The sequence below is a fragment of the Pinus tabuliformis genome, chromosome J (assembly GCF_031772625.1).
Source record: "Pinus tabuliformis cultivar Carrire ecotype Pingquan chromosome J, CPIR1, whole genome shotgun sequence".
NCBI classification, from domain to species: domain Eukaryota; kingdom Viridiplantae; phylum Streptophyta; class Pinopsida; order Pinales; family Pinaceae; genus Pinus; species Pinus tabuliformis.
The window spans coordinates 515,948,523-515,973,686 of record NC_142295.1 but is presented as its reverse complement, the minus strand read 5'-3'; the positions used below and the strand labels follow the sequence as shown (position 1 = coordinate 515,973,686).

At 38.2% G+C, this 25,164-nt stretch overlaps 1 protein-coding gene across 2 annotated transcripts; it reads right to left on the bottom strand.

Annotated features, from left to right (window-relative positions):
- Positions 1-611: 611 nt before the first annotated feature.
- Positions 612-23,174, bottom strand: LOC149228022 (uncharacterized). Of its 2 annotated transcripts, XM_089378040.1 has the most exons (14): positions 22,731-23,174; positions 22,433-22,523; positions 22,103-22,290; positions 21,961-22,005; positions 20,841-21,129; positions 20,160-20,601; positions 20,001-20,061; positions 19,460-19,534; positions 18,927-19,236; positions 18,659-18,770; positions 18,451-18,556; positions 5,012-5,458; positions 4,304-4,582; positions 612-4,158 (listed from the first exon to the last, which is right to left on the bottom strand). In XM_089378040.1, the coding sequence occupies exons 1-14, from the start codon at positions 23,034-23,036 to the stop codon at positions 1,795-1,797; spliced, it is 5,115 nt and encodes a 1,704-aa protein (XP_089234166.1). In that variant the 5' UTR covers positions 23,037-23,174; the 3' UTR covers positions 612-1,794. The 2 variants fall into 2 exon arrangements, with proteins under 2 accessions (XP_089234166.1, XP_089234167.1); XM_089378041.1 differs by lacking the exon at positions 22,731-23,174 and having other exon boundaries at positions 22,399-22,523.
- Positions 23,175-25,164: the final 1,990 nt, after the last annotated feature.

Here is a 25,164-nt window from a genome sequence, read left to right as displayed (position 1 = left end):
GGTAGATTCATATGCTTCATCTTTAAGCAAGCCTACATGAAGAAAAAATATCCAGATTCAGTTTATTTCAGCGACTTTCTGAACTATAAATTGGATCCCACTGATTATCAGGGATATGCCAAAAGCCTAGGAGAATGAAGCAGAACATGAGGACTATGCAATAGACGACTGACAAAATGAACTAGCCTTAGTGTTCTTCAACCTAATGATATCGTTTATGAATGTTATAATATGTACAAAATGGGCAACAGATTTACATTTTAATTAAGAGGATCGTGCCCTGATTGAATGCAAGGAAAATAAAGCACATAATCAGAAACATATAGTCAATCGTTCTACAGAAGATTGAGAGTATTTTCAAGTTTTGACTGCTGGAAATCGAAAGAAATTTCACAACACAGAGAATAAAATACGCACAGGAAAACAAAGGATGAAAGATGGGTGGAAAATAAGCTTGTTAGTAGTTATATTCTGAAGGTGTCTTGTCTACAGGTCCATATATAGATGTCAAAATGTTAAATTACACCAAGGAATATCACATAACACTCCTTTAACCTCGAGAAAATTGACCAGAGATGTTTTGCAATACCCTGCACATTATCCAAGCCCAATTGTAAAGCTATAATCTCCACTATTAATCATAATGAAAAGGAAAATGCCATTGGAAAATACCCATATTGGTGCAAGTTTTGCACATGGATTTTGTTGTACAAACATGATATTGTTAGCATAGAATCCTTTTGCAGTGAAACATACAGCTGAACAAAATCTGGTTCTTGAAATGGAACAAATCCAATGGCATGCCAGGTATAACGGATCACAAAACAACAATTCCATCCGCAGAAAGAACTTACAAGATAACATATATATATCGTGGAAACCAGAAGATGTCACTAGCAGAAAATAATCTTCAATACAGTCGAACCTGAAGCCTCAGATGAGCCTGCTTTCCACATTTTTCATGTATTGTAATCCAACCGCTGTTTGCTTTCCTAGTTGGATGGAAAACACTGCAGCCACTCAGAATAGTGTGATCTTTGAATACTACTCGCTGAAACGGCAGAGAAAATATCTCATGATCATTCTGTTTAGTTGTCAAGTTTAGATCATTTTACCATGAATGCAAAACACGTCGTTTATAACTGGCAGAATGCCCCAAACAGAGCGTGTGCGACGAATGTGCTCATTTTTCAAGGTCATAGGCTGGACAAGTCAGACCGACTGTTCCGCAAAAGATTAGAAAGCCACTAGACAAAGGCATAGCTTAAATATACCATCACCACAGATCCTTAAACAAACTGGGCATCAGCTCCATTGTTGCATTCATTTGCAGAATTTGTTAAAAAAATTCATGGAACAGTACAAGCAAGCAGCTTACCAAGCTGTAAGCTTAAATAGGCACATTAGTATCAATTAGAGAATAAGACCTTCTATAGTTTCCCCCCACAATAACATTCTGTCTCTTAACACATCACCCTCCTTTTGCAATCAAATGGAGGAACGCTGGAAGAACATTACTATAAGGATGTAACAGCATCCTGAGGACTCTTACAAGACATTTTCAGGCAGAAATAAATACTAGTAATCGCCTGGCCAGAGGCATCTGTTGCAACTTGCAAGAGAGAATGCCCTCAATTCAAAACTGCATCTGTCCTTCGACATTAGCATTGTAGTTAAACAGCTACCACATAACCAATACCCCAGTTACTAGTAATTCACTTCTCATCATTAAAGTTTTCAAATGTATGGCAGATTTTGAAAATGATTGTGAACCTGTGTTTAAAAAGGATGGACCTACTGTCGATTTAAAGGGCTGTTCCTACTTGACCCATACTCACTATTTTGAACAGACCCAGAAGCACCAATCCCTTGAGAAGCACTGGATGGAACACTAGTGGTTGATGTAAAATTAGCAGGTGTGGAAGGCCTTAAAATGCTGCCCTGAGATATCACAGTTCCATCAGAAACTATACTTCGAGGAGAACTTCCTGCATTGGTACCTAAGGTTAAAGTTGAAGGTATACCCCCATTCATTACAATGCCAAAAGGTGTTGAAAATGCTTGTTGATGCTGCTGGAGATGTGTGACGTTCATCTGTTGCATATTCTCAAACTGCTGATTTTGAGATGATGCCTGTCCAGCTTGTGGACTTTGCTGTCTAAGATATGACTGGTGAATCTGGAATTCATGATCCTGAAGTTGCTTGATCTGTTGCTGTTGCATATCCCCAAACTGTTGATTTTGAGGTGTTGTTTGTGCTGATGGGTGTCTTTCTAATTGCTGTGCTTGTTTTTGGTTAGGAAACTGCTGAATATTGTAATGCTGAGTTACAGCAGACTGTTGCTGTTGCTGTCGCTGTTGTGTAGACCCCATAGACTGGGCAGACTGCTGGGGTAAGGGCTGCAACATTTGCTGCTGTTTTCGCTGTTGCTTATGATGCGGCTTCTTCTGCCCTTGTATCTGATTTTGAATCATTTGTACAGGGATAGACATCGATGACAGGTTTTGAGACAAAGGACTGGGGCCCAAAATTGATGACATATTTGGTACAATTGCAGGTAAAGTTTTTTTTTCTTGGGCTGGTACTGATGAAGCCTTTTGTTGGTGAGAGTAAGAATCTTTTGCAGAGGAAATTTTGGACAAAGTAGCACCCCCCGATTTGGAAGCTGGTGAAGGAGATAGAATGCTACTAGAAAAAGTAGAGACAGATGGAGCTGGAGAGGCCCTTGAAGAGGTTGAAACTGTATCCAATGCAGACTGTTCACTCTTTGACAATTGTCCCTGATTTCTTGCCATGGCTGCTAGCATAGTTGGAGTTCCTGATGTAGATAATAGTGGTGCTGCACCTTTCGTTTGAGCAGACTGCTGAGAATGCCCCTGCCTTCTACCCTGATTAGAAGAATCTAAAATTTGTCCTGGGAAAGGCACACCCTGCACAGGGGGTACATTAGCAAAGTTGGCTGGATTAAGAGGTGATTTATCTACATAGGTGATCACAGATGATTCTGCTTGGGCTGAAGATACAACAGGGCTTGAAGTAGCCTTAGATCGAGCCATCTTCTTGGAGCTCTGGCTAGGCTGTTGGGTGGGGATGGATATACTAGCATAAGCAATGGAACTTCCGTCATCAGTACTTGGGACCATTAGATTTCGAGGTGAACCACAACTGCGTGTTAAGCTAAAAGTGCCGTTTGTTGGAGAGCCTTGAATGAACGTCGGTGCTTCCCTGTATGGTTGGTAGACTTGATGTTTAGCTGGTACTTTCATGTCATCTAGGCGTCCACCTTTACTGCAACTTCCTTCACTGTTGTTTGTCCTGCCATCTTCAAGGCCTCTTGAAACTAATCTCTGCACTTGCGCAGGATGCTGTGGTTGCTGCTGACTAGCAGCCATGAATAGTTGATGAGACTGCCCAGAAGTTGATTGATCATGAAACGATAACTGATGTTGGCTGCCTATACCATGGAAAGATGTGTGCCCTTGGGGAGGTATGACTGATGCCCCAGCAGGTAATCCCAGAACACTGGCACTAGTCAGCCCTCTATTAGCAGATGATGATGGGGACATGTGAGAGTCAACATCCTTCAAGCTCATTTGCAAAGAAGGAATCACAATGTGGTTTTGCTGTTGCTGTTGCTGCTGCTGTAATTGTGACATTGAGTGATGATGAGATTGTACATGCATTTCTGTTTTTTGTTGTAGAGTCCCATCTTGTTTTCCCCCAAAGGCTGCCATTAGGTTAAGATCTTGAGGACGAATGGACAATGTAGGCATGCCAGTGGCAAGTACAGAAGGAGACGAATTTACAGTTGGAACCTGCACAGAAGAAACATTTTTGCTGTAGATGTTTCTCTGAGCTGTTGATAGCTTCATTTCATTTGCTGAAACAGCTTCTGCTGTTGTATTTTCCTTTCCAGTCAACTGCTGTTGTTGTTGTGGTGCAAGAAGGGTTTGAGTGCTATAATATGGTGGCCATGAGATCTGCTGAGGTGATCCTAAAGGACCAAAACTGCAAACACTTGGAAAACGTTGATATTGTTGCTTTTGAGTATCACTTGTCCCAGAAGTCAAACTAGATGCCTGTTGAGGTTGCTGTGCATTGGACTGTTGCTGCATCAACTGAGTGTTATAGAAAGGGTGGTTGAAATATTGTGCTGCCTGCCAGACACAACAAATATTTTATAATAAGAATAAAAAGTACGGTTATTCTATGTATATTTTCCAGCTCCATAAGCCTATTCATCGTTCTCTCTACAATTCGGCATATAGTTCAAACCATCTGAACAGCCAGTTGTTTACATACCTGTTGTGTTGGTACATGCCCACCAGTACTTGGTGCAGCTTGTCCTGGTGAAAAAGATATAGGAAAGCTAGAGTGCTGGATGACGGAATGCAGGAACTGGGGTTGAAGACTTCCAGTTGTTGAGGCACTCCCTGTGCAAATTGGCAAACTATTGTTTGGCACAGAGCTGCCACCAAAAGCCATAGCAGATGACATACGTATATTATCTCCTGTTGTGGCAACTGTGATGGCAGAAACTGCAGCTGACTGGGAAATTGCAAGCCCCAGAGTTGATCCAATCTGCACAAAGCAAACAATTTATTTTACAATGATAATTTGTGTAAGTTTATTTATTATCACTGTTTTCTTTAAATATATATAATGGAATTAGATTAACAATTCAACCTGGGTTCTGCTTAGTTTTTTTTCCAATGGCAATGTTTTTTTTCAAATATATTCTTGGTAGATTAGATTGGGAATTCAATCTGGGTTCTTTGAATATAATTTTATTGGAACTACTTTTAAAAAATATTTTAGATAGTATTATAAATCAATGAGCTAAAAGTTAAGATTGTAGATGAACAATCTCAAAAGCTTAGATACCCTTAATATGTAGATTCACTGCAGTTCCAATATTAAAAGGTGCCAACACTGCTTCACTGAGAATTCAACACTTCAATATGAGTCATCGTACACTAAGCATTGACAGGAAATGAACATACAAATTACCTGCAAAGATGATGCAGTTTGCTCGTGCACTGTTGGAATTTGCCGTTGTGAAGATGAATTTTTCCCATGTGCATCTATGTATGGACTAGATGAAATACCCACTGTACCCTGTACATCTGCAGTAACCATTGCTGCTGAAGAAACTCCCGTTTCTTTTATAGAATCAACAGTTAATCTATTAACTCCAGTGCTCAGCCCATGAGTATTACTTACAGATGATCCTGTCAATTCTATTCCTGAATTATTTCCAAACTTTGCATCTCCATGAGCTAAAGGGGCATTTGAATTATAAGCCTTTGTTCCGTATAAGTGTGTAGAGTTTCCATCGACTGCAGGCCACCGGAGGTTGCGTTTTGCCTGTTCCTGAAGACTAATAAAGCGACTTATATATGCATGAGTTGCACAGCGTTTCCAAGATAATCGCATCTTTCCAGGCAATGGTGGCAACTATACAAAGCAATGACAGAATGTAAGACAACTGATCTTTCTAGCTGGACATGTACTCTCTGAGAAAAGAAGCTGATTAAACAATATTTTAACTTATTACCTTTAAAAAAAATCACTAAGACTACGTTTCTGAGGAATCAGGATATATTTCCAACACAAATATGAAATTTACCAATATATTATATATACAAGCATACATATACATGTTGCACACAAAGACACACTCATTATGGCCTACAGACTAAGTCCTTCTAAGAGTGACTTTGCGCTATGCATTAAAACATTACCATCTACTAGATTGCAGCTCTCAAGAACTAAACTTGGCAATCACTTTTAAAGTCGTCTTATGGGACACAAGAAATCCTTTGAATGGAACCTTGCATATCAAACGTGTCAATTTCAACTTAAATTTGACCTGCACTTACAAGGACAAAACTTGAAAACTCTTACAGAGATGCTGGTAAGATTCCTCTCAACCACTGGTTGGGTGTTCTGAAGCTTGCTCTTCCTGACTGATGTTGTGGGACTCTCAAACTAACAAGAAGGTAACTGCATCTAACATTTCCTGAAGAACAGATAAGGCCATCCTTGACATGCATGTAAGAATGGAAGTAGTGATGAAGTGTTGGGTTTCAGGAGACTAATCAGAGACTGAAAGGAAAAATCAGAAATACCAGCATAAATTGCAAATACTTAGCCTTAAACAGAATCAGAAATTATATAGAATTAACCATTAAACCAGATCAATGATTAATCAGAAAAGAACATTCGCGATTGCACAAATAAACAAGAGTAGTAATAACCCCAATCAAAAGATATTTTCATTTTGCTCTCTGATTCGATACAAAGAAGTATGCCACCTTTTAATAGCATCAAATCCGATAACTTGAGGACCAAGTCCGCCGGACTGGGTCAAAAAGCTAAACATTTCTGATGCCTGATTCAAGGCTTATTTTATGATCAACATTAATCAACCTCAAAATTGAAAAACCCAGTGGTTTCATGGGCACTGAAGTGTTTCAGGTTACATACTAAAAGCATATCATCACATATATTGTGTATGTTTTCTATTTCATGGTAGGGAAACAATTTTCACAACCACAAGTCCCTAACACAAAAAATCCCACAAAAATTTTCAGCTACAAAAAACTAGATATAATTTCTTTGGTTGGTGCGATCGGTGAATCCAAACCCCAGTAGCTTCCAGTTTTGGTGAAGGTGCTGCTTCATCAAACAGTTGAATGAGCCACTGGATATGCACCCATATGTTGCCCTGATACTTCAAAGTTCTGCAGACTAATATATTGTGCTTACAGCTCCACATTCTGTGCTTTAAATATTCCTGTTTGTCCCAGCAGAATCTCAGATATTATCTGGTGCTGCCAGGCCTCATAATGAAGCCTTTTCAACTTAGCTTGGACCTCACTAACTTCTGTTCTTTACTCTGTTTCTTCAACAGTAACTCTGCTTTCTCTCTTTAGATATCGACTACAGGTGTGTCTGCTTAAGTTTATCAAACCAGCCCCGACACGTTGAATTAACTTTCTGCCATCAGGCCAGTTCCTCTATCCAAAATACAATCATATCAACCCTGTTGATCCCTTAATGAGTCAAAGATTGACCAAATCCACAATTAGTGCAGTTGCTAATGAGTTCACCCTAAAAATGTTATCTAGGTATGGTTACACAGTTAAAAGTTTTGGTCACATTAGAGGTGCAGAGTTGCACAGAATCATTGGTGCAACATGCACATTGCAGTGTTCAACTTCAGAGCCACTATTTAGCACTGTAATAAATGCCCTTGTATTCAGCTGTGAAGTTTTAGCACTACTACCCAGTTCTAAAGTTCATCCACACTTACACATCATTACATTATCTTGGTGAACTTTCATTGTAGATTTACAATACCAACACAATGTAGGCATGCTGGCATGGATGGACAGCTCAGCAAGCATTCACGCAAAATCACAATAATCATGATGTGTCATCTTCTTTTCTGTCTCTTCATCTCCACAAATTTGTACACATGTAATTTAAGATATGGCTAAATGGGAAATGGATCTTTTCATCTTTCCTTGATAGATTAATTATGCATCACGTTAAGATTGTAAACAGATTGCTGGTTAGTGGTTGTTTTATGGATGATTAGTGGCGTATAGAGTTCTTTTAAGCTTCATGTTGTTCATACCTTGATGTACAAATTTACTTCATTAATGAAAATTCAGAGTTGAGTTGCTGCCCAATTTATCGTGCCAATTGATGTGTTGATTGAAGTAGTGAATTCATTTGTGTTCCTGTCCAATTTGCTTATAATTGTCATTCCACAGATTAATTACTGTGTAAATAAGTTGAACTCCTCGAAATTATTCTTGTGATTGTGTTAGTCCCACTGGTGCAAAGTTTGGATCAAAGAGGTATCAGAGCATCATTTCACAGGTAAGTCTTCGAGTTTGTATACACTTTATGGTAAACACCAGAGACATCAGAACCTTCTGCTTCAGGGGCACTCCCTCCACTCCCTAGACTCTCCAAGACGATGAAGAGAAGGCAACCTTTTCTGTGTTTTTTTTATAATGTGAGGCCCTCAGGGAGGCCCCATGACTTTTGGTAAACACATAGTTGCTATGAGGAAATTTTTCTGTCTGCAAAAGCCAGAATATTGGTTGATGGTTAGCTTCAATTGGCTGCTAAAAAGAAAAAATCCAGAGATGACAGAAGGGTAGCCCGATATTCAGCAGCCACAAGATACAGGTGAGAACACACAGCCCAAGAAAACCCTCGAAAGCAACTCAAACGCATATAAGTGACGCCTCAAGAAGGAAAGCCCACAACCAAACAGGCTACCTCGAATAACCCTGCCTGAAAATGTCAAACGAGCATTATGACAGCAAGAGAAACCCATGACAGTAACAATGGCCAGCTTGATAATGAAAAATTTTAGTCTCAGACGTCAGCGTATGCTTCCAGCTAGAGCATGGAGGAGATGATGCCCGTTTACATAATCGAATAAATGTTTGTCAATGACATCCTGTAACAAGCTGGAGGCGCCCACCAGTAAGTCTACCAATTGCATAAGAGACGTAAATAACCAAGATTCCTGACTTTGCCCCACAATAATTGTTCAGAATAGTTCAGATTTATTCTGGAAGCTTGTTAAAGACATTTCCAGCATTGGACTAAAAAATATTTGAAAAAAAAAAACAACAAAAAATATTAAAAAAAAAAAACAAACAAACAAACAAACAAGGAAAAGTGTATATATATATATATACATATATATATATATATATATAAGTTTTCCAGGTAACTTCTACCTTCGAGACAAAATGAGGACGAAGACAGCATGATGGAGCACCACCAATGCGTTCTGGGGGAGTTGTTGAGGAGATGCAGTGGTTATGGAATTGTAGATACATCACGTACCCAAGTAACTCTTCTACAGAATCACCTTGACCGCAGCCGATTACTGAAATGACCACGTGGGTGAGAGCTAAACCATATGCTGTCTTCACCATAGTTTTAAAATTCAGTCGGCAGGAACTTGGACTTGGCCGAATTAACCCCTACCGAGTCAACTTGGCCTTTTGCTTGGTCCAGGGACCAGTTTGGAAAGAAACGGATCAAATCCGGGCATGACTTGACTGGTTTGGTACAAACCGGTCCAACTTGGGTAAGTATGTACTTAAGCTTGGTTAGGGGCCCACTACAGCACAGTGTCTATGGAAAAATCAATTTAATTATAACCCAAAAAAACCTAAAACCTGATTCCTAGCAACCTAAACCCTACTATGCATAGCACATGTAAGCACTATACAGTAACGTGTGGCTTGGCGGTCAGGTCTTTAGGGTGAAACCCGCGAGACCAGTGTTCAAATCACACAGAGTATAGTATTCAGCTATGGTGTGGGGCTCAAGGAGTAGACTCCCCCTAGCTGAGTCTAGGCTCTTGCCAAAATCATAAGAAATTAGTATATCCGGCTTGCGGGTTGTTGGATGTACTCTTGGTGTTATAGTGGCAGCTACGAGGATTGATCATGGGTCTCCCTTATATTAGGTCTGGCAGTTACCAATTCACCACGTGGTATTAAAAAAACAGTGCAACTCGTGCTTCTGCTAGTACTATTGCAGTTGCCCTGCCCAAAGACTCTAAGCTAGAAGATGATTTTGTGGCTCATGCGAGGATCCCATTTCTAGTAATGGTGATAACTTTGATGAATGATCATGTGCCCCTAAGGAGCTTGAGAAGTCCAAAGACTCTAAGCTAGAGGATGATTTTGTGGCTCATGCAAGGATCCCATTTCTAGTAATGGTGATGACTTTGATGAATAATCATGTTTATCAGTGATTTATATAATGCAATATGTAATAGCTTAGTAGCTTGTTACATGTTTTTTGCTCTCTAGAGACCATTTAAAGCCTCATTGATTATGTATTTTGCTGTTGATATGTATTGCCCTCATTGCCATTTTGATATATTCACCCTTACATGTTATATAATATATACTCTAGGAAACTTTGCATGTTTTATCTCTAATGGTTTGGAATAATGGATTGGAATCTTTAAAATATATTTTCAGTAATATTTGAATAATTTATGTATGTTTTAGTAAACTGAGTCATTAAAATCAGATTGGTCCGAGTCATAGACAACTCTGAGCCCAAGTCCAAGCTTTTCATAGACAAGTCTGAGCCCAAGTCCAAGCTTTAAAACATTGATATTCATATAAATTTTTGCATTTTCGTATATTAAGGTAGGGTAAAGATAATTGTTTGAATTCGTTTTGGGGGTTGTGTAACAATAAATAAAGTGTTACAAGGAGTCATTAGTAAGTACTTCATTTTATCTGTTCTTATGTAACAGATGTGATATCGAATATTGATGTTAATGTTTAGGTAGTTAAACTGCTTGGGGGTGTGCTATAATGTATGATGAAATATGCATGCGTTAAAGCTGTAAAATTGCACACTATCATAATGAAATATCTCATATTTTCACTCTACACATTTGTATCCTATTTTCCTACACAAGCTTCTTGCAACACTCGGGTTGCTCTAGAAGTTACATTTTGTCTTTCTTTTTGTTGGGATTCTTTTGTCTCACGCCTTTGATGTCATTGGAGTGATTGTTCATCGAGTTTCTTTTAAAGCTCTTCAAATTCGACCTCCTTTTAGAGTGTTTCTTCTTGCTAGCGAGTTGCCACGCCAACATATCTTCTGCCTTTCCTTTCTAGCTCCTTTCAAAATCGTTTTTCATAATCCACTGCCATCTCAAATCATTAAGACACTAGGAAAGATTACAGCCGAGAATAGGTCGGTCTTGTGCTCAGGGACCTCTTCAAGTGTTTCCCTGTTGAGCCAGTACCTATTGTATAGAGACACTGGGCTACTTCATGTATAAAGACTCTAGGTGAAAGGAAACTTAGGTGCCATTAACGATCCTCTCACCTTGATTCCTTGGAGCCATGGGCAATTCAAATCATCAAATAGACAACTCAACTCCTCACAAAAATTACAGACCATTGTGAACTTTAATAAACTCCAACATTAAACTCACTTCACACTCCAATGGATTGCAAAGGTCTATTTGTTTTTATCATTAACTCCAAACTGTTGAGAATTATAGCTCGAACAGGAACCTCTGCACAGGTTCAGTGTTAACGTGTGAGAAGTAGGAACCTCTGCACAGGTTCAGTGTTAACGTGTGAGAAGTAGTTTGCGATATTTTCAAAAGTAATTTTATTTTATAGTTTGCTTTAGTTAAAAAAGTGAGTGTCTTACATTTAGGTATTAAATCTAAAATAGCATATCTTATGCATGCATGACTTAGACTAAGAGTAAACACAACAATAGATTAGGGTTTTGGTCTCGCCCAAAAGTATCAAGATGGGTCAAGATAGAGATTTTCAGAGACTTGTGCAGTTGAGCAAGTTGAGAGATAAAGAGAGAGAGAGAGAGGGCAAGCAACAAGGAAAGAGAAGTTTCTAGGCAACACACAATCCCATACAAGGATCCATACAGTTCCGTACAGCATACAAAATATTTATGTATAGTCATATAGAAATCCATACAATTGTACAGACATAACCATACAGATCTATGCAATGGTATAGACTGAACATACAGGCAGCCATACCGTCCGTACAATTTAGCCATACAGAATGTATAGCTGTACAGCAAGCTGTGATTTCTCAGTAGCCTATTCCACTCAATTCAAGGTGATTTTCTGCAACCCTGTAGAGCTGCTCTTTTAGTGAGCATGCAGAGATTTCCTTGTAAGTTTTTCAAAGGAAAGAACAGTTGATTTTGAACGAGTAATTACTTATGTATTTGTGAATTTGATTTTGTGCTTCCACTATTTAATTTCCAGCTATTGTATAGCTGATGCTATGGTCTGAAATATATTTCTGCACTAATTAAATTCAGTGATTACTTGATTCATTGAGATCATAAGGATGTTAGTCATCTAGACTTGGTAATTTTCTCGGATTGAGATTCTCAAGGACTTACAGCAATAAAACAACTGCCAAAAAGGAACAGCAATTAGCATGTTTCAAAGTTTTATTTTCAGATTTAGGAGTTTGTGCAGTAGATCTCAGAGATGGCAACAATGTGCCTCAGGTTTGAGGACGGATTGGATGGTGCCTAGATTTTCATATCATGTAAAGTGAGAGTTACACTTTTACTATAAGAGAATGATCTCTAGGATATCATCAAGGATGTTGTGATTCCACCTACAAATCCATAGCAGTTGGTAGAGAACAACAAGAGGGAAGTGAAGGTCAAGTGGATGATCTTAGATGTCATAGAGGATCATCTAATCCTTCGTGTATCCAAGAAAGATAGAGTGAAGGAGGTGTTGAATGCCCTGGTTAGTCTCTACTAGAACCAAAACATAACCAGGAAGATGATATTGCGAAACAAACTCAAATCCATTGTGACAACCAGATCAAACACAATCACCAATTACCTTATGAAGGTCACACAGATTCGTGATGAACTTGCAACAGTCGGGGAAAAGGTCGAAAATGCTAAGCTAGTGAACATGGCATTGAATGGATTCCCGGCTTCAGCTGGAACATTTTGTCAAAAAAAATTGCGATTGAGAGAACCTTCCTAACTTTGAGAGGCCAGTAAGAAGGATTGTAGAGACTCAAGAGAACATAGCTCTATTTGGTTAGTCAAACAAAGGTAGAGGTAAAGGAACCAACAAGGGTGAGTGAAAGAGTGAGGAGTCAAACTCATAGCCAAGAAAGGAGGACTTGAGTAAAATCAAGCGCTTTGTTTGTCATAAGCACGGTCATTATGCATCACAATTTCCACAAAAGAAGAAGGGTAAAGGGGAGCAGCAGCAAGTAGTAGCCTCTGCAAAACCTCAGATGAATGCGTTTGCTGCCAAGTTCGAGAAAGATTTTGTGTTGGTATCTTGCCTTTCTACTAGCATAATTCCAAGGAATAATGGATTGGGGGGATCTCAACATATGACATCATCCCAGCAATTGTTTTCTAGTCTGAAGAAGCAGGACTCCACATGTGACATATGACATCATCCCAACAACTGTTTTCTAATCTGAAGTTGATCTTGTTGATGCCAGGTACCTAGTAGCAGGACTTGGTACTATTCCCTTCCAACTTGAGACAAGTAATTCTTTATATTTCGGTGATGTCTTGTTTGTACTAGGTCTCAAGAAGTATTTGCTTTCAATTTCGATTATGGAAGATATGGGCTTTGCAATGGAGTTCAAAAAACTGTGAGTCCTCAACAAGTTGAATGAATCAAGCCCAAATACAACTCAAATAATAGAGGCTAGAGAAGGTAATTTGTAGGGGTTGCAAAGCGAACCTATTTGATTCTCAATACATAAAAGTGACAGTTTGTGTGAGTTGTGGCACAAAAGGATGGGGCACTTGCATCATATGGCATTGCCTATTCTACGGGAGATAGTCAAAGATCTTCTAGTGTTCATTATTGAGCAATGTAGTGTATGCAAAGGTGCACACTTGGCAAAAATTCCAAGGTTTCTTTCCCAATCAACAAGCATAGGAGATTCTAGACCCAGTGATGGAGGATGGGGAGCAAAAAGCTCCAAATATTGAGCCTGGATCACCAATGTTTGCCAAAGTAGTACAGTAGCCTTCAGGTGAAGAAGGGGAGAAAGTAACCCCTTGCACCTCTGTCTAAGACCTCGATGGTTCACTCAAACATTGAGGGATGCTTATGAGCATGTTGATACTCCTAGGAGCACATTCAAAGAGAACAAACCTCCAAAGAAGTTTCTAAGCTATATATGGCACTAATGAACAACATTCTAGGTTCCAAGCATCCCATATTCCAAGAGGCAGCAAACCAACAAGTATGGCAAGATGCCAGGGTGGAGTACACCATCATGAAGAATGATGTGTGGGACATAGGCCTAGGACCAGAGCGGAAGTCAATTGTGAGTTCCATGTGGCTCTACAAGATCAAGCATGCTACAAAATTCAAATAGTAACATTGAGAAGTTCAAAGCGAGGTTTGTAGCAAGAGGGTTTTTCTAGAGAGGGAGTGCATTACAAGGAGACATTTTCTCTAGCCGCCAAGTACACTTCCATTAGAGCAATTATGTCTGTAGTTTCATTTATGGAATGCAAGATACATCAAATAGCTGTGAAGATAACTTTCCTAGGATCATTAAAGAAGTGTACACAGAGAAGCCTCAGAGCTTTAAGTAAGTGGGAAGGAATCCCATGTTTGTTTTGCAATGAACACCTTGAGACAATTCATGGTAGAGCCAAGGCAAGAGCATTGGGTAGCAGCAAAACATGTACTCAGGTATTTGAAGGGCAGTGAATTATGGTTTGAGATATCTCCGAGATGGTGAAGTAACATTGCAGAGTTATTCAAACTCAAATTGGGCAAGCAATGCAGCAGATACTAAGGCATCTCAGGGTGTTGCTTGAGCTTGGGATCAGCACTAGTATCTTGGTTCAATAGGAAGCAAAGTTCCATGGCACTTGGCTCAAAAGAGAACAAAAATCACTTTATACAAGACAAGATTCAGATGGGAGCAATGAAGCTTCAGTAAATTCACACTGATCATTAGGTAGCTGATATTATGACCAAGCCCTTGGCAAAAGGGAAGTTTGAGGCATTCAGAGACAAACTTGGATTGGTGGAAAATTCCTTCCTCACTAGGAGGGAAGCTTGAAAATTATGGTTTGGACAAAAACTTCCACATAGGTTTAATGTGAAAGTGAGTTCGATATGTTTTCAGAAAGTAATTCTATTTTGTAATTCACTTTAGTAAAAAGGTGAAAGTCTTATATTTCGTTGTTAATTCTAAAAAAATGTATCTCATGCATGCATGACTTAGACTAGGAGTAAACTCAAATATAGATTAGGGTTTTGGTCTCAGCCAAAAGTATAAAAAGTTAAAAACAGGTTAAGGTAGAGGTTTTCACACACACTCAAACAGTTGAGCATGTTGAACGACAAAGAGAGAGAGGGCAAGAAACCAAGAAAGAGACATTTCCAAGCAACAAACAGTCCTATACAGGTATCCATACAGCTTAGTACAGCATATGAAAGAAATATGTACAGCTGCATGAAAGCCCATAGAGTTGTATGGACATAACCATATAGATCTATACAGTCATACGGACAAACTGTATAGACATCCATACAGGCCTTACAACAGGTTGTTCTACTCAAATTAGGGTGATTTTTGGTAACCATGAAATATTGCTTCTTAGTGGGCAGTTTGTGGACGTTTCCTTGTAAGTTTTTCGAAGGAATGAAAAGCTGATTTTGAAGGAGCAATTAACTGTGTATGTGTGAAATTGATTTTATGCTTCTGCTATTTAATTTCCAAGTATCGTATGATTAACGCTATGGTCTAAAATTTATTTCCACATTAAATCAGTGATTACTTGGTAAATTAAGATCATCCTCACACCACTAATTTATATAATACTTGGTTCAACTCTCAACCACCATTAGTAGTGACACCCAATCCCTAGCCATCGTATCTTATATAAATTTGTTAGGTTGTTTTGGATATGCTTTTTTTATTTGAACTACTATCATTTCTTTTTACATTTTGTCATTTTTTCTTTTTCTCTGGTCCAAACCCCCTTGTTCACAATTGGGAGTCTTGATTACAAAAAATCTAATTCAAGTCTTGTAAGTGGAACCCCTGCTGCAAATCCCCACCAAGCATTCCTGTTCAAATCTTTCCTCCCGCACTTTGATTAGATAAGTATTAATTTCAAAGTTCCAAATGGCTTGGGTCCATCTCAATCCCTATTCGGATATTATAAACAACAAAAATTGTGTAGAATGACCTAGGACCATTAGACCACTACACTTTGCTAATTTGCTACTAATATATACATTATAGTACAAGGAGCGATAATAACCTTGAGATTGCCAAGTATTGCCATAAGGTTCCATTCATCAATGTCACCATAACCTCCATTTGCCAAAAGCTTGTTTCAGAATGAATGGTCCATTACATTGGAACATTAGCTTCTCAGAATTTTCCTTCCTTTTCTTGTCAAACAAGAGTACGTTCATTCCTTGTTTTAAAAATGGACAAGGTCAGACCTCTCAATAATGATAGCCTTTCACTATTTGCTCCACTACCCGTTGATGATATCTGGCCAACCATCAATCTTCTAACAATCATTCTAGTTGCTCCAATCTCTGCTTGAGCAGTTCTCCAATGCACCAATGTTCTTGAACCACAGTCTGCAAAGTAGGGACCCAAAACTCCATTCGGCATGGCAATTTCAACTACAAATACCAAATTGAAAGATGTGAACTTTGTTAAACACATAAGTGTAGCTTTCATTTTGCATGCGAATAGTACAGTTAGGAGTCAATATGACCAATTCTCTCTAATCAAGGCCATGCACTGGCATCAAAATTTGAACCAATTTTGTATTTGTGCTTTTGGTATGTCAATTCACACAAATATAATATAGTGTACTTTTCCAATGATAAACATTAAAAGCATTCAACAAGCTTGTAAACAACCCAAACATGTAAATGTATATGTGTACCCAAGGTAATCTACACTGGGCAACCGAATCTAGTAAACACATCCTCAAGCTAAAACTTAGCAATTTGGGTACTAGACTTTATTTTTAATACTTCCCCTCTTGCTTACAAGCATTCATCAATTTTGTAATCAACCGTGCTGTGAAATGTACCCCCCTACACAAAATAATCTACAATGGACAACCAAATTGGGTAAACACATCCTCAAGTTAAAAATTAGCAACATCAATTCAAGGAACCAAACTACAGGGTCAATATGAGTAGTGCAGATTCATAGGTATTTATTGTCAAATCCAAAAGTTAAGACACATATATTCAGTTGCAATAGCCATCGAAGACTATTATGTAGTTGTCTTAAATAAGTGATGCTGAATGACAAAGCCTTTAATTTTCTAATCATACAATGCAGTTTAAAGTCTTCTCTTGACTGACTTGGAGAAGCATATTTGTTCCCCAACTCTCCTACACCTTTGTTGTCTTTACGGATCATAGGCTAAATGCATAGCCCTTTGAATTACCACCCACGTTGGAGAAGCATGTATGTTCCCTAACACTCCTACACCATTCTTGCCTTTAGGGATCATAGACTAAATGCATAGCCCTTTGAATCACCATCCACATCAATCTTTCCAAGATGTGGATCAAGATCTTCGCTAGAGTTAAAAACAATTTCATTTTGGTTAAAATTCATTCAAAAACTGCTGGGTAGCAACCCAACTAGTTTGCTTCAGTCATTCCTCCAATGGTTGTGATGACTCCCCATGCTCCATTGAAATTATCAAACTATAGTTCCAGGCGAAACACTCCTTCAAAGTATTACAAGTGTGTGTATCACGATCTCTCAAACCACGTAAAATACAAGCCTTGACACCTACAATAGTAAGAAGACCTCATCAAATCAGAATAAAATGCTAAACCGACTAAAATTAGGATCTTCCCTACTCTAATACCACCAAACTAACTTGAACACTCAGGGTTGCCTCAAGGAACCAAGCACTTCTAAAGAATTGACTAAGTTATGGGCAACTATATATTCAACTACTCCAGCTAGGTGCTATGGCATTATGCACTATGGTTTCAATCTATTATAACAACAACACAGAATACAGCATAACACAAACAAAAGAACCTACAAAATATCACAGTTGCTCAAATTATATTACAACGAGTTGTGAAACCATAAGAGTAGAGATGATTTGTGTGCTAAGTTCTCAAAAAGGAGGTCATGTAGGTAAAGTTCCATGTACAATAGAATCCTCTAGATATTCAAGAGAACTTATACAATACAATGAACCAACAAATATAAAAGGAAAGATTTCATTCAAAAATTCAAGTGAAGCCTATGAGCATATACCTGAACAAGGAGGCTTCAAGAGGAATGATATTCTTGACATGAAAAGGTGGGCAGATCCATATGCTTTTATCCTTTTAAGGCCATGATCCTGGTTGTTGATAGCCAAGTTGTAATGTATGTCATGTTTATGGTTTGAAATCATTAGTGATCATGCCTTGCAACAATGTCTAAGCCATCCTACATAGGAGACATACCGACGGAAATAGTTAAATTATTAACAAGGATTGCCCATTATCCTACAATAATGGGCACAAGTCTGGGCAAATCCCTTTGGCTGACATATGGTTGATGCCAAGAACATGTCGTGAATGATCTTCATGGAATAAATACAGTTCTAAACACAATTACTTTATTGGCCTTTTGAGCTGTAACGAGGTAGTAATAGATACCCTTTTAAAGCTTGACATATTTTTTTCCCAAGAAAAAGAAAATATGAAATCAAGTGTCTTAGCAACAAAAGAACATGCACTTCACGTGGTTGGAGAAAAATGACCCTGAATATAGTCGTAGTTTGCTGTTAATGAAATCATATTTTGCAATAAAGAATATCTTTGAAATAGAATAAGTCTAAAAGCATAGAGCATATATAAATGGTGTTACCGCAGGTGTTAATGTACTCTTTTCTCCAACTGTGCTTGTTGCCATTACAGAAACTGGAGATACATAGGAAGCACCTACACTAGCCTCTGTGGCAAGTGAGTGATACCTGTCAAAGATTTCAAATAAAATGTGAATATACCCTGCTTTGATGCACCATATCAAAATTTCTCTAGACACTAAAGAGGCAACCAAAGTTTTGTGCAAATACCCTAATGAAGGAACCCCGCCAGGCCAGCCAGTGACACCCAAAGAAACGGATAGTGGTAGACTTGTAGTGCTACTTTCTGTTCTGGTTGTCATGGAAGGCAATAAAGCTAAATCTGTTTATAAAGCACAAGAAATGACAGAAACAATAAATATGCATTGAAACAAAAGCAATTAAGGAAAATAAGTGAATCCCCGCTAGCAACTTAAAAAGAGCAGATATATTAAGTTACAGAATCCATTTCAATTTTATTGAAATGCATTCCGCCTACCAGATCCATCTACAGTCTGATCCACTAAATCTTCCACAGCTTTTTTGGCAGCTCCCTCCAGCATTTGTTTATCCACATCCTCCTTTTCCCTCTTGCTCAAATAATCTGTTGGTTCTCCCGTCTCCCCAACTTTCTCATTGTTATTTTGAGTATACCAATCTTTGCATTGCTCATGCCCTGTCTCTACAATAGATTCCTTAGTTTCATCGCAAATTTCGGTATTCTTAGCTTTGGGTTCTGGTTCATGATTATCATTATCTTGGTTTGACGATGCATTTTCAATAACTTCTGGAACAGTTATTGAGCCCACCTGCCAATGAATAGATCAGGTAAAGAGCTATATACACCGTAGCATGAAAGTAACACAGATCTTCTCCAAATTTATTCTTAATGAAACCACAGCTGCAAATGAACCATGGTAGAACCAAACATATCCTCTAACTGTAGCATGGTAATAAGATGTAATCTCTTACAACAATATATATCACTTGTATTGTTGATTTCTTGATAACTATCAAAACTACAAAACAAACCTCCTCTTTCTCCTTTGCATCTTCCATACTAAGATTTATGTTTTCCTCAGTCTTTTCGCTGCTTTTAGGAGGGGCCTGTTAAAAAAAAGGCAAATAAATTCATGCCAAATATGACAAAATATAAACCACAGAGCAGTTAGCCTTTGGACTCTAGAGAAATTTTGAACATTCTTTTAAGAAAAAAGGGCAGATGCATGCAGGGAACTGTAAAAGAAAATTGCAAGGACCTGAAAAATAACCAATAAACCATACAACTTTTAACTCTCAGGAAAAAAGTGAGCAAAACAGCTATTTTTAATAGCAAAGAAGCCAAAGACAGCCATCGTCACATAAATACAATTCAATATCCAGGTTGGACACAATTATGTGTACAATATTTCCAAAAAAAAATTCAAAATAGATAATACATGATCAGAAGCTACAAGATTGTTCCCGGCCTTTCTTAAATTAAACACAAGCAACCCATTTAGGACTGCCCATTTAACTTCCAACACACATGAATATATCCGTAAGTTGCAAAAGCGACTACCCTAAAGCTTACCATCAAATCAATTTCAACTTTTGTAGTACAAGCAACTTCAACTGGGGGTGATGGCTTTGATCTGTGAGCAACATGGATAACATTGTTAGAATAGCACATCAGTGGCATTTATGCTAGACCAACATATTCAGAATTACAAAGGCCAGAAATTAAACTTACCTTTCCTCATTTTCAACTTTAGTCATGTCTTCTCTGGCAACAGAGCTCCCAACAACATCCTCGCTCTTGTCAGCAACAGCTACAGATTCTTTGGTACTTGTGTTGTCCACCAGTGCATGGCCACTGACTTCAATTCTATATGATTTTTTATCACTCGTTGCAGAGTTATTGTCCACCGTTTGCAATTGTTTAGTTGGCAAAGATGATACTGGCACAGCAGTTGAGCTAGAGGAGCCAGTTGCCAATGATACCTCTGGGACTACTATTGATCCTGCCGAAGGTATTCTGGTAGACTGTGTCTGTTGCTGAACTTGTTTGGCATCAACAAACTCTGTAGCAACTCCCAATGAAGTGGCCGATATGCATGGGCTAGTAGCAGTTGATGCCACTGGTTTTCCCCCAACCTTCACCTTTGAGCCATGTGGCCGTTTCTTTTTGGGTGCTGCCAATATAGTTAAGTGAAATGAAAGTAGTTAAGTGAAATGAAAGAAGATTTTGGAAGTAAAATAACACAGCTAAAACATAGCTTTGAATGTATCAAGTCCGCACTTGCAGTGTTGGGACCACAGAGCATGGGAATTAAGCTGGCATTATAACCTAATTCAATTAATTGTAGATTAAGAAAGAATTGTCTTCACAATGTGGATTCAGTATCTACAGGAATAAGCATCAAAATCATACCTCCTGAGTGAACAGGAGTCTGAGTTGATGATGGGGAGCTGGCAGCAGCAACAGATGGTCCAAGACCAGATGATGGAGCGTGCTGTATAGATTGAGCTGATGTTGCATCAGATGCAGGAAATAATGAAGTAGCACTTGCTGGTTCAGGTTTCACCTCAGGCTTCCACTCTAGCTTTGGATCCACCTTAACTTCACGAATTGGCTCATTAGGTCTTGCTTGATTTACAAACATCCTTGCAAGATCATATAAAGTTTCTGCAACTTCCACTTCCTGCTTTGATGGGGATATCTGCATGCATTAATCAAACCTTAGCATACAAGCATGATCATGAGCGACAGGCATACCATCTTTTAGTAGTAGAAGAAATCATGGTAAGCTTGAGATCCCCCAAGCAGGTAAAAAGGCAGGTTCCCAGTTGTTGAGTATCCAGTGTCCACCTATGATGCAAAGGAATATCGACATCACTCATGCCTCTCTACTGGAGGATCCATAAAATTGTCAACATTTGTACAAACAAAAGCAAGTTCTATGTGTTACGCAGAGTATCACGTGTGTAACCTCCAGTCCCACCAATATTCAACTTAATCCTGTGTTGCTTTTGTCTCAACTGTTATGCTTCTATGAGTTTAACAGCTCATAATTAAATAAGGAAATATTTTGGGCATCTCCTCTAATTTTGGTAACTGATCAGTCTTCAAAATCTGGAATTTTTTATGTTGCTAAAGGAGTATTAATCCAAAACATTGATTACCTCATTAGGACTTATCATTTGCTAGACTTGATTCCCTTGACCAGTATGAACCGTTGGGTGGGATTATAACAGTTCACTGCACAAGCCTATTTGCTGGGTTTCTTTGTCAAGAAGGAAGAAAAATTAAATTATCTTTGTGCACAAAATGTAGATTGGTTGTCTACACCCCGACATCCAGTTTTAGTCCTTTCCAATCAAGTTCATTAGCAGTCACTTTCAATGCAAATACATGATTTTTATTGTGTAAATGGATGAAAGTTAAAATTTCAATCCTTTCCCCTATCATCCACGAATGCCCCAATACAGTAAGCAAATGTTTGATAAGAACAATCAAAAATCAAATGTAGTTAAAGTAAGGCAAAGCACACCTTGGCTATTTTGGCAGCCCTGTGCTTACTGTGATTGCTGGACTTCTGCAAAATACAAGAAAACGGTTTAATGCTGTATTCAATGAATAACAAAGCTGAGAGACCAAAAAAACACAATACGAGAGCAGTTGAATCTACTAACCGCCCTTGGGGTTGCTGATTTGAGAGATGAATCTTCAAAAGATGCCTGCTTTGAATTGGTTGGTGGGAGCCTAATTCTTCCATTGGAGGGCTGCTGCTGCTGCTTCTGCCTCTTCTTGGAGTTGGAACCGCCATCACTCTCATTCGCGTGATGCCGAGGAGGACTCTCCTGGTACCGCTTCTTCATCGCTATTCCAATCCAAATACCAAACCAAAGTAACAGCAGGTTCCCCAGGCTCAAACCAAATTCGTAAAAAATGGCAAAAACTTGTTTATTTACGCATTAAATATGCTTACATCTCTAAACATCATGTGAACATTAGGCGCAGACCTGTGCGAAGCTTGCGAGGGACAGAGACTGCAAGGTCCACGGGAGCTACTGCTGCTGCTATTGCCGCTGCTTCCTCCTCCTCCTCTTCTTCCTGTAACCACATAAATATCACCATATCTGTACGTCACCACCATAACACAGTAATTTCTACCCCTCCCCATTTTAGACAAAAAGGATTGAACTTATCCCTGAACCAAAGAATAAAAAAGCATAAGGCTAAAGGCTTTCATTGAGATTTATCCATATTGGGTATTTAAATGAAGATTCATTTGGATGTGGGTGTTTATCAATTCATCACCTTTACATGATTTGGGTGTTTCTTCAATTTCCCGGAGCTGTGCCGATGATGATGAACTACCACCGGCGGTGGTAGATCATCGTCATCGTCTTCTTCAGAAGAAGAACCACCAGCCTCTGCACCTTTAATGGCTGCCATCGCTGTGTCTACTTCTTCTTCTTCCTCCTCTTCTTCATTGCTGGTTCCTTCCTGCTCATATGAATAGTGATGATTATGCTGTGGCTCTAGCCTCCTCCGCTTATGGTTATGTCCATTCATAGACCCTCCTCCTCCTCCTCCTCGCCTTCCTTCACGATTTCTCTCCATGAATTTCTTCTTCACACAGACACCTTATCCGGGTTTCAGACCGTATGACCGCCGGCTAAGCTTCTGCAAATCGTTCTGCATTCACCATTCTTCCTTTCCTTTTCATTCTTCAATCCCCTCAACACAAAGAAAACTCGCCACTCCACTGTCGAACAAAAAATAATAAATAATAAATAAAATATTGCTCCGCGAAAATTCCTGCTAATTAATTAATATTGACCAACAAATAAACTAAGCCTCTACCTGCCCACGTCATCCCGATTTAAATCCCACGGCCAGTATGTCGCCGAAGATCCGCCCTTCGTTGTAGGCCGCCCGATCAGGCCAATTATGCGCTATTCATACGGCAACATGGCCACACGCGTCAAAGTAAAACTCCATATATTTTTGTTTATTTATTTATTTATCTCCGCGTTGGTTGGCTTATCTTTGAGTCCAGCTGGAGGTTTTAGTGGGCCCCGCGCCGTCCATTTTCCGGCCAGGGGTGGAGATGGCCTTCTAGATTTGGTCGTTAGCTGCGTAAGGTACGAAAAACCAGTAAATCGGCCGCAGGTAAAAGTAAAGTTAATGTTTTTCACCGCGTCCACTGTGGATGGATGAAACAGTGTCCAGCGCGCGGGTGGATATTTTAATTAAAGCAGGTGGCTTTTCGGTAGACCAACGTGGCCATCGAACGGCTGTCGTGGGCCACATCAATCCTGATGTATGGCATCTCGGCCGTACATATCTCTCGATGGACCAGCCTTGGTTTTATTTAAATATTTTATCACCTTTGATTATATAATATTACATTATTCAAATAATTTATCATCTTTTATTATTATATTCCATTATTTAAATAATTTAGTGTCCTTTTTTTTAATATATCACAACATTACATTATTCTTTGTAAAGCTAGATAGATAAATCTAGGTAAAGTAAAGTGTTCTTTTGACTTGATTGATAATAAACACCACCAAACCCTAAGTTTAAGTGTGATGGGACCCACATTTTGTTGAAGTGTGATGGGACCCACATTTGCAAAAGCAAAGAATGGTGGTTGCAGTAGTAGTGTGTCTCACATAAAGCATGCAAAAGGGTACAAGTCAAAGCCCAAAACAGGACCCTAGCCCTTTCTCATTCACTAGAATATTTTATGTCTCCTCACTTCAATTTATTCAATGGGATGCAACTATAGATAATGTAGATAGTTATAATTCTATAATTTATATATAACCTCCCTTATCCTTACAAAAGTCATTTTCCTATCTGCTAAAGTCTAAAGAGAAACAAACTCTCATTTTTTATTCCATGCTTATTATTTAAATAAATTTCAAATCTCCCTCTTACACTTATTCTTTGAAGAATATAAAATAATAATACTAATAAATAATACATGGAGACATGGCAAAAAAATACTAATATTATTTAAAAATATAAAATAACAAAAATATTGAGACTCTTAAGAAATAATTTAAGAGTGCTAAGGGTATTATACTTTCACCAACTTCGAGCACTTTCTTAATTAAAACAATTGTCACGGGATGTTCATTATTATTGTGTAGACATTTCCGAACTATCTAATAAATAATAAATAACTAATAAATAAATATCCATCCAACTTACTTAACCACTAACATTATGACTTGATTTCAATGAGATGTTAACATGGTACTGAAAAAGGGATAAAAATAAGACAAAGTATAAAGTATTTTTCCTTTGTTGTAAAATAAGTGAAGAAGGCGTTGTATTTGGAGTATTTGAATCATTATATTGAAGGTAGGTTTTTTTAAATATAGTCAAAGTTTTATCCTTTTATTTGCTTTCTGAAAATCATTTAATGAAGGTAAGTTTTTTTTTAATGAGTCAAAGTTTTAGTTTTTTATTTTTTTAAATCATTTAATGAAGGTAAGGGTTTTTTAATTATTATTTTTTCAAATCATTTAATTTTATCTTTTATATTTATTATTTAAAAATTTAATTATTTAAGTATTTTATAATTAGTCAAAAATTTTAAAAACAGAGTTTTATGAATAAAGATGTTTATCGTAAAAGTGGAATTTTAATTTTATTAGATTTATGAGTAATTTTAACTTTTATTATACCCGGATGCGGGTGTCCACACCTGTAATTAAGTGCTCGATGGTAC

What these genes read in the sequence shown, in the direction of transcription:
- LOC149228022 (XM_089378040.1), bottom strand. Translation starts at nt 23,036, where the DNA reads ATGGAGAGAAATCGTGAAGGAAGGCGAGGAGGAGGAGGAGGAGGGTCT. An exon ending in AACACCCAAATCATGTAAAG is followed by an intron (nt 22,524 to 22,730) that starts GTGATGAATTGA and finishes ATGTGGTTACAG; the next exon opens with GAAGAAGAGGAGGAGGAGGA. An exon ending in AATCAGCAACCCCAAGGGCG is followed by an intron (nt 22,006 to 22,102) that starts GTTAGTAGATTC and finishes TGTATTTTGCAG; the next exon opens with AAGTCCAGCAATCACAGTAA.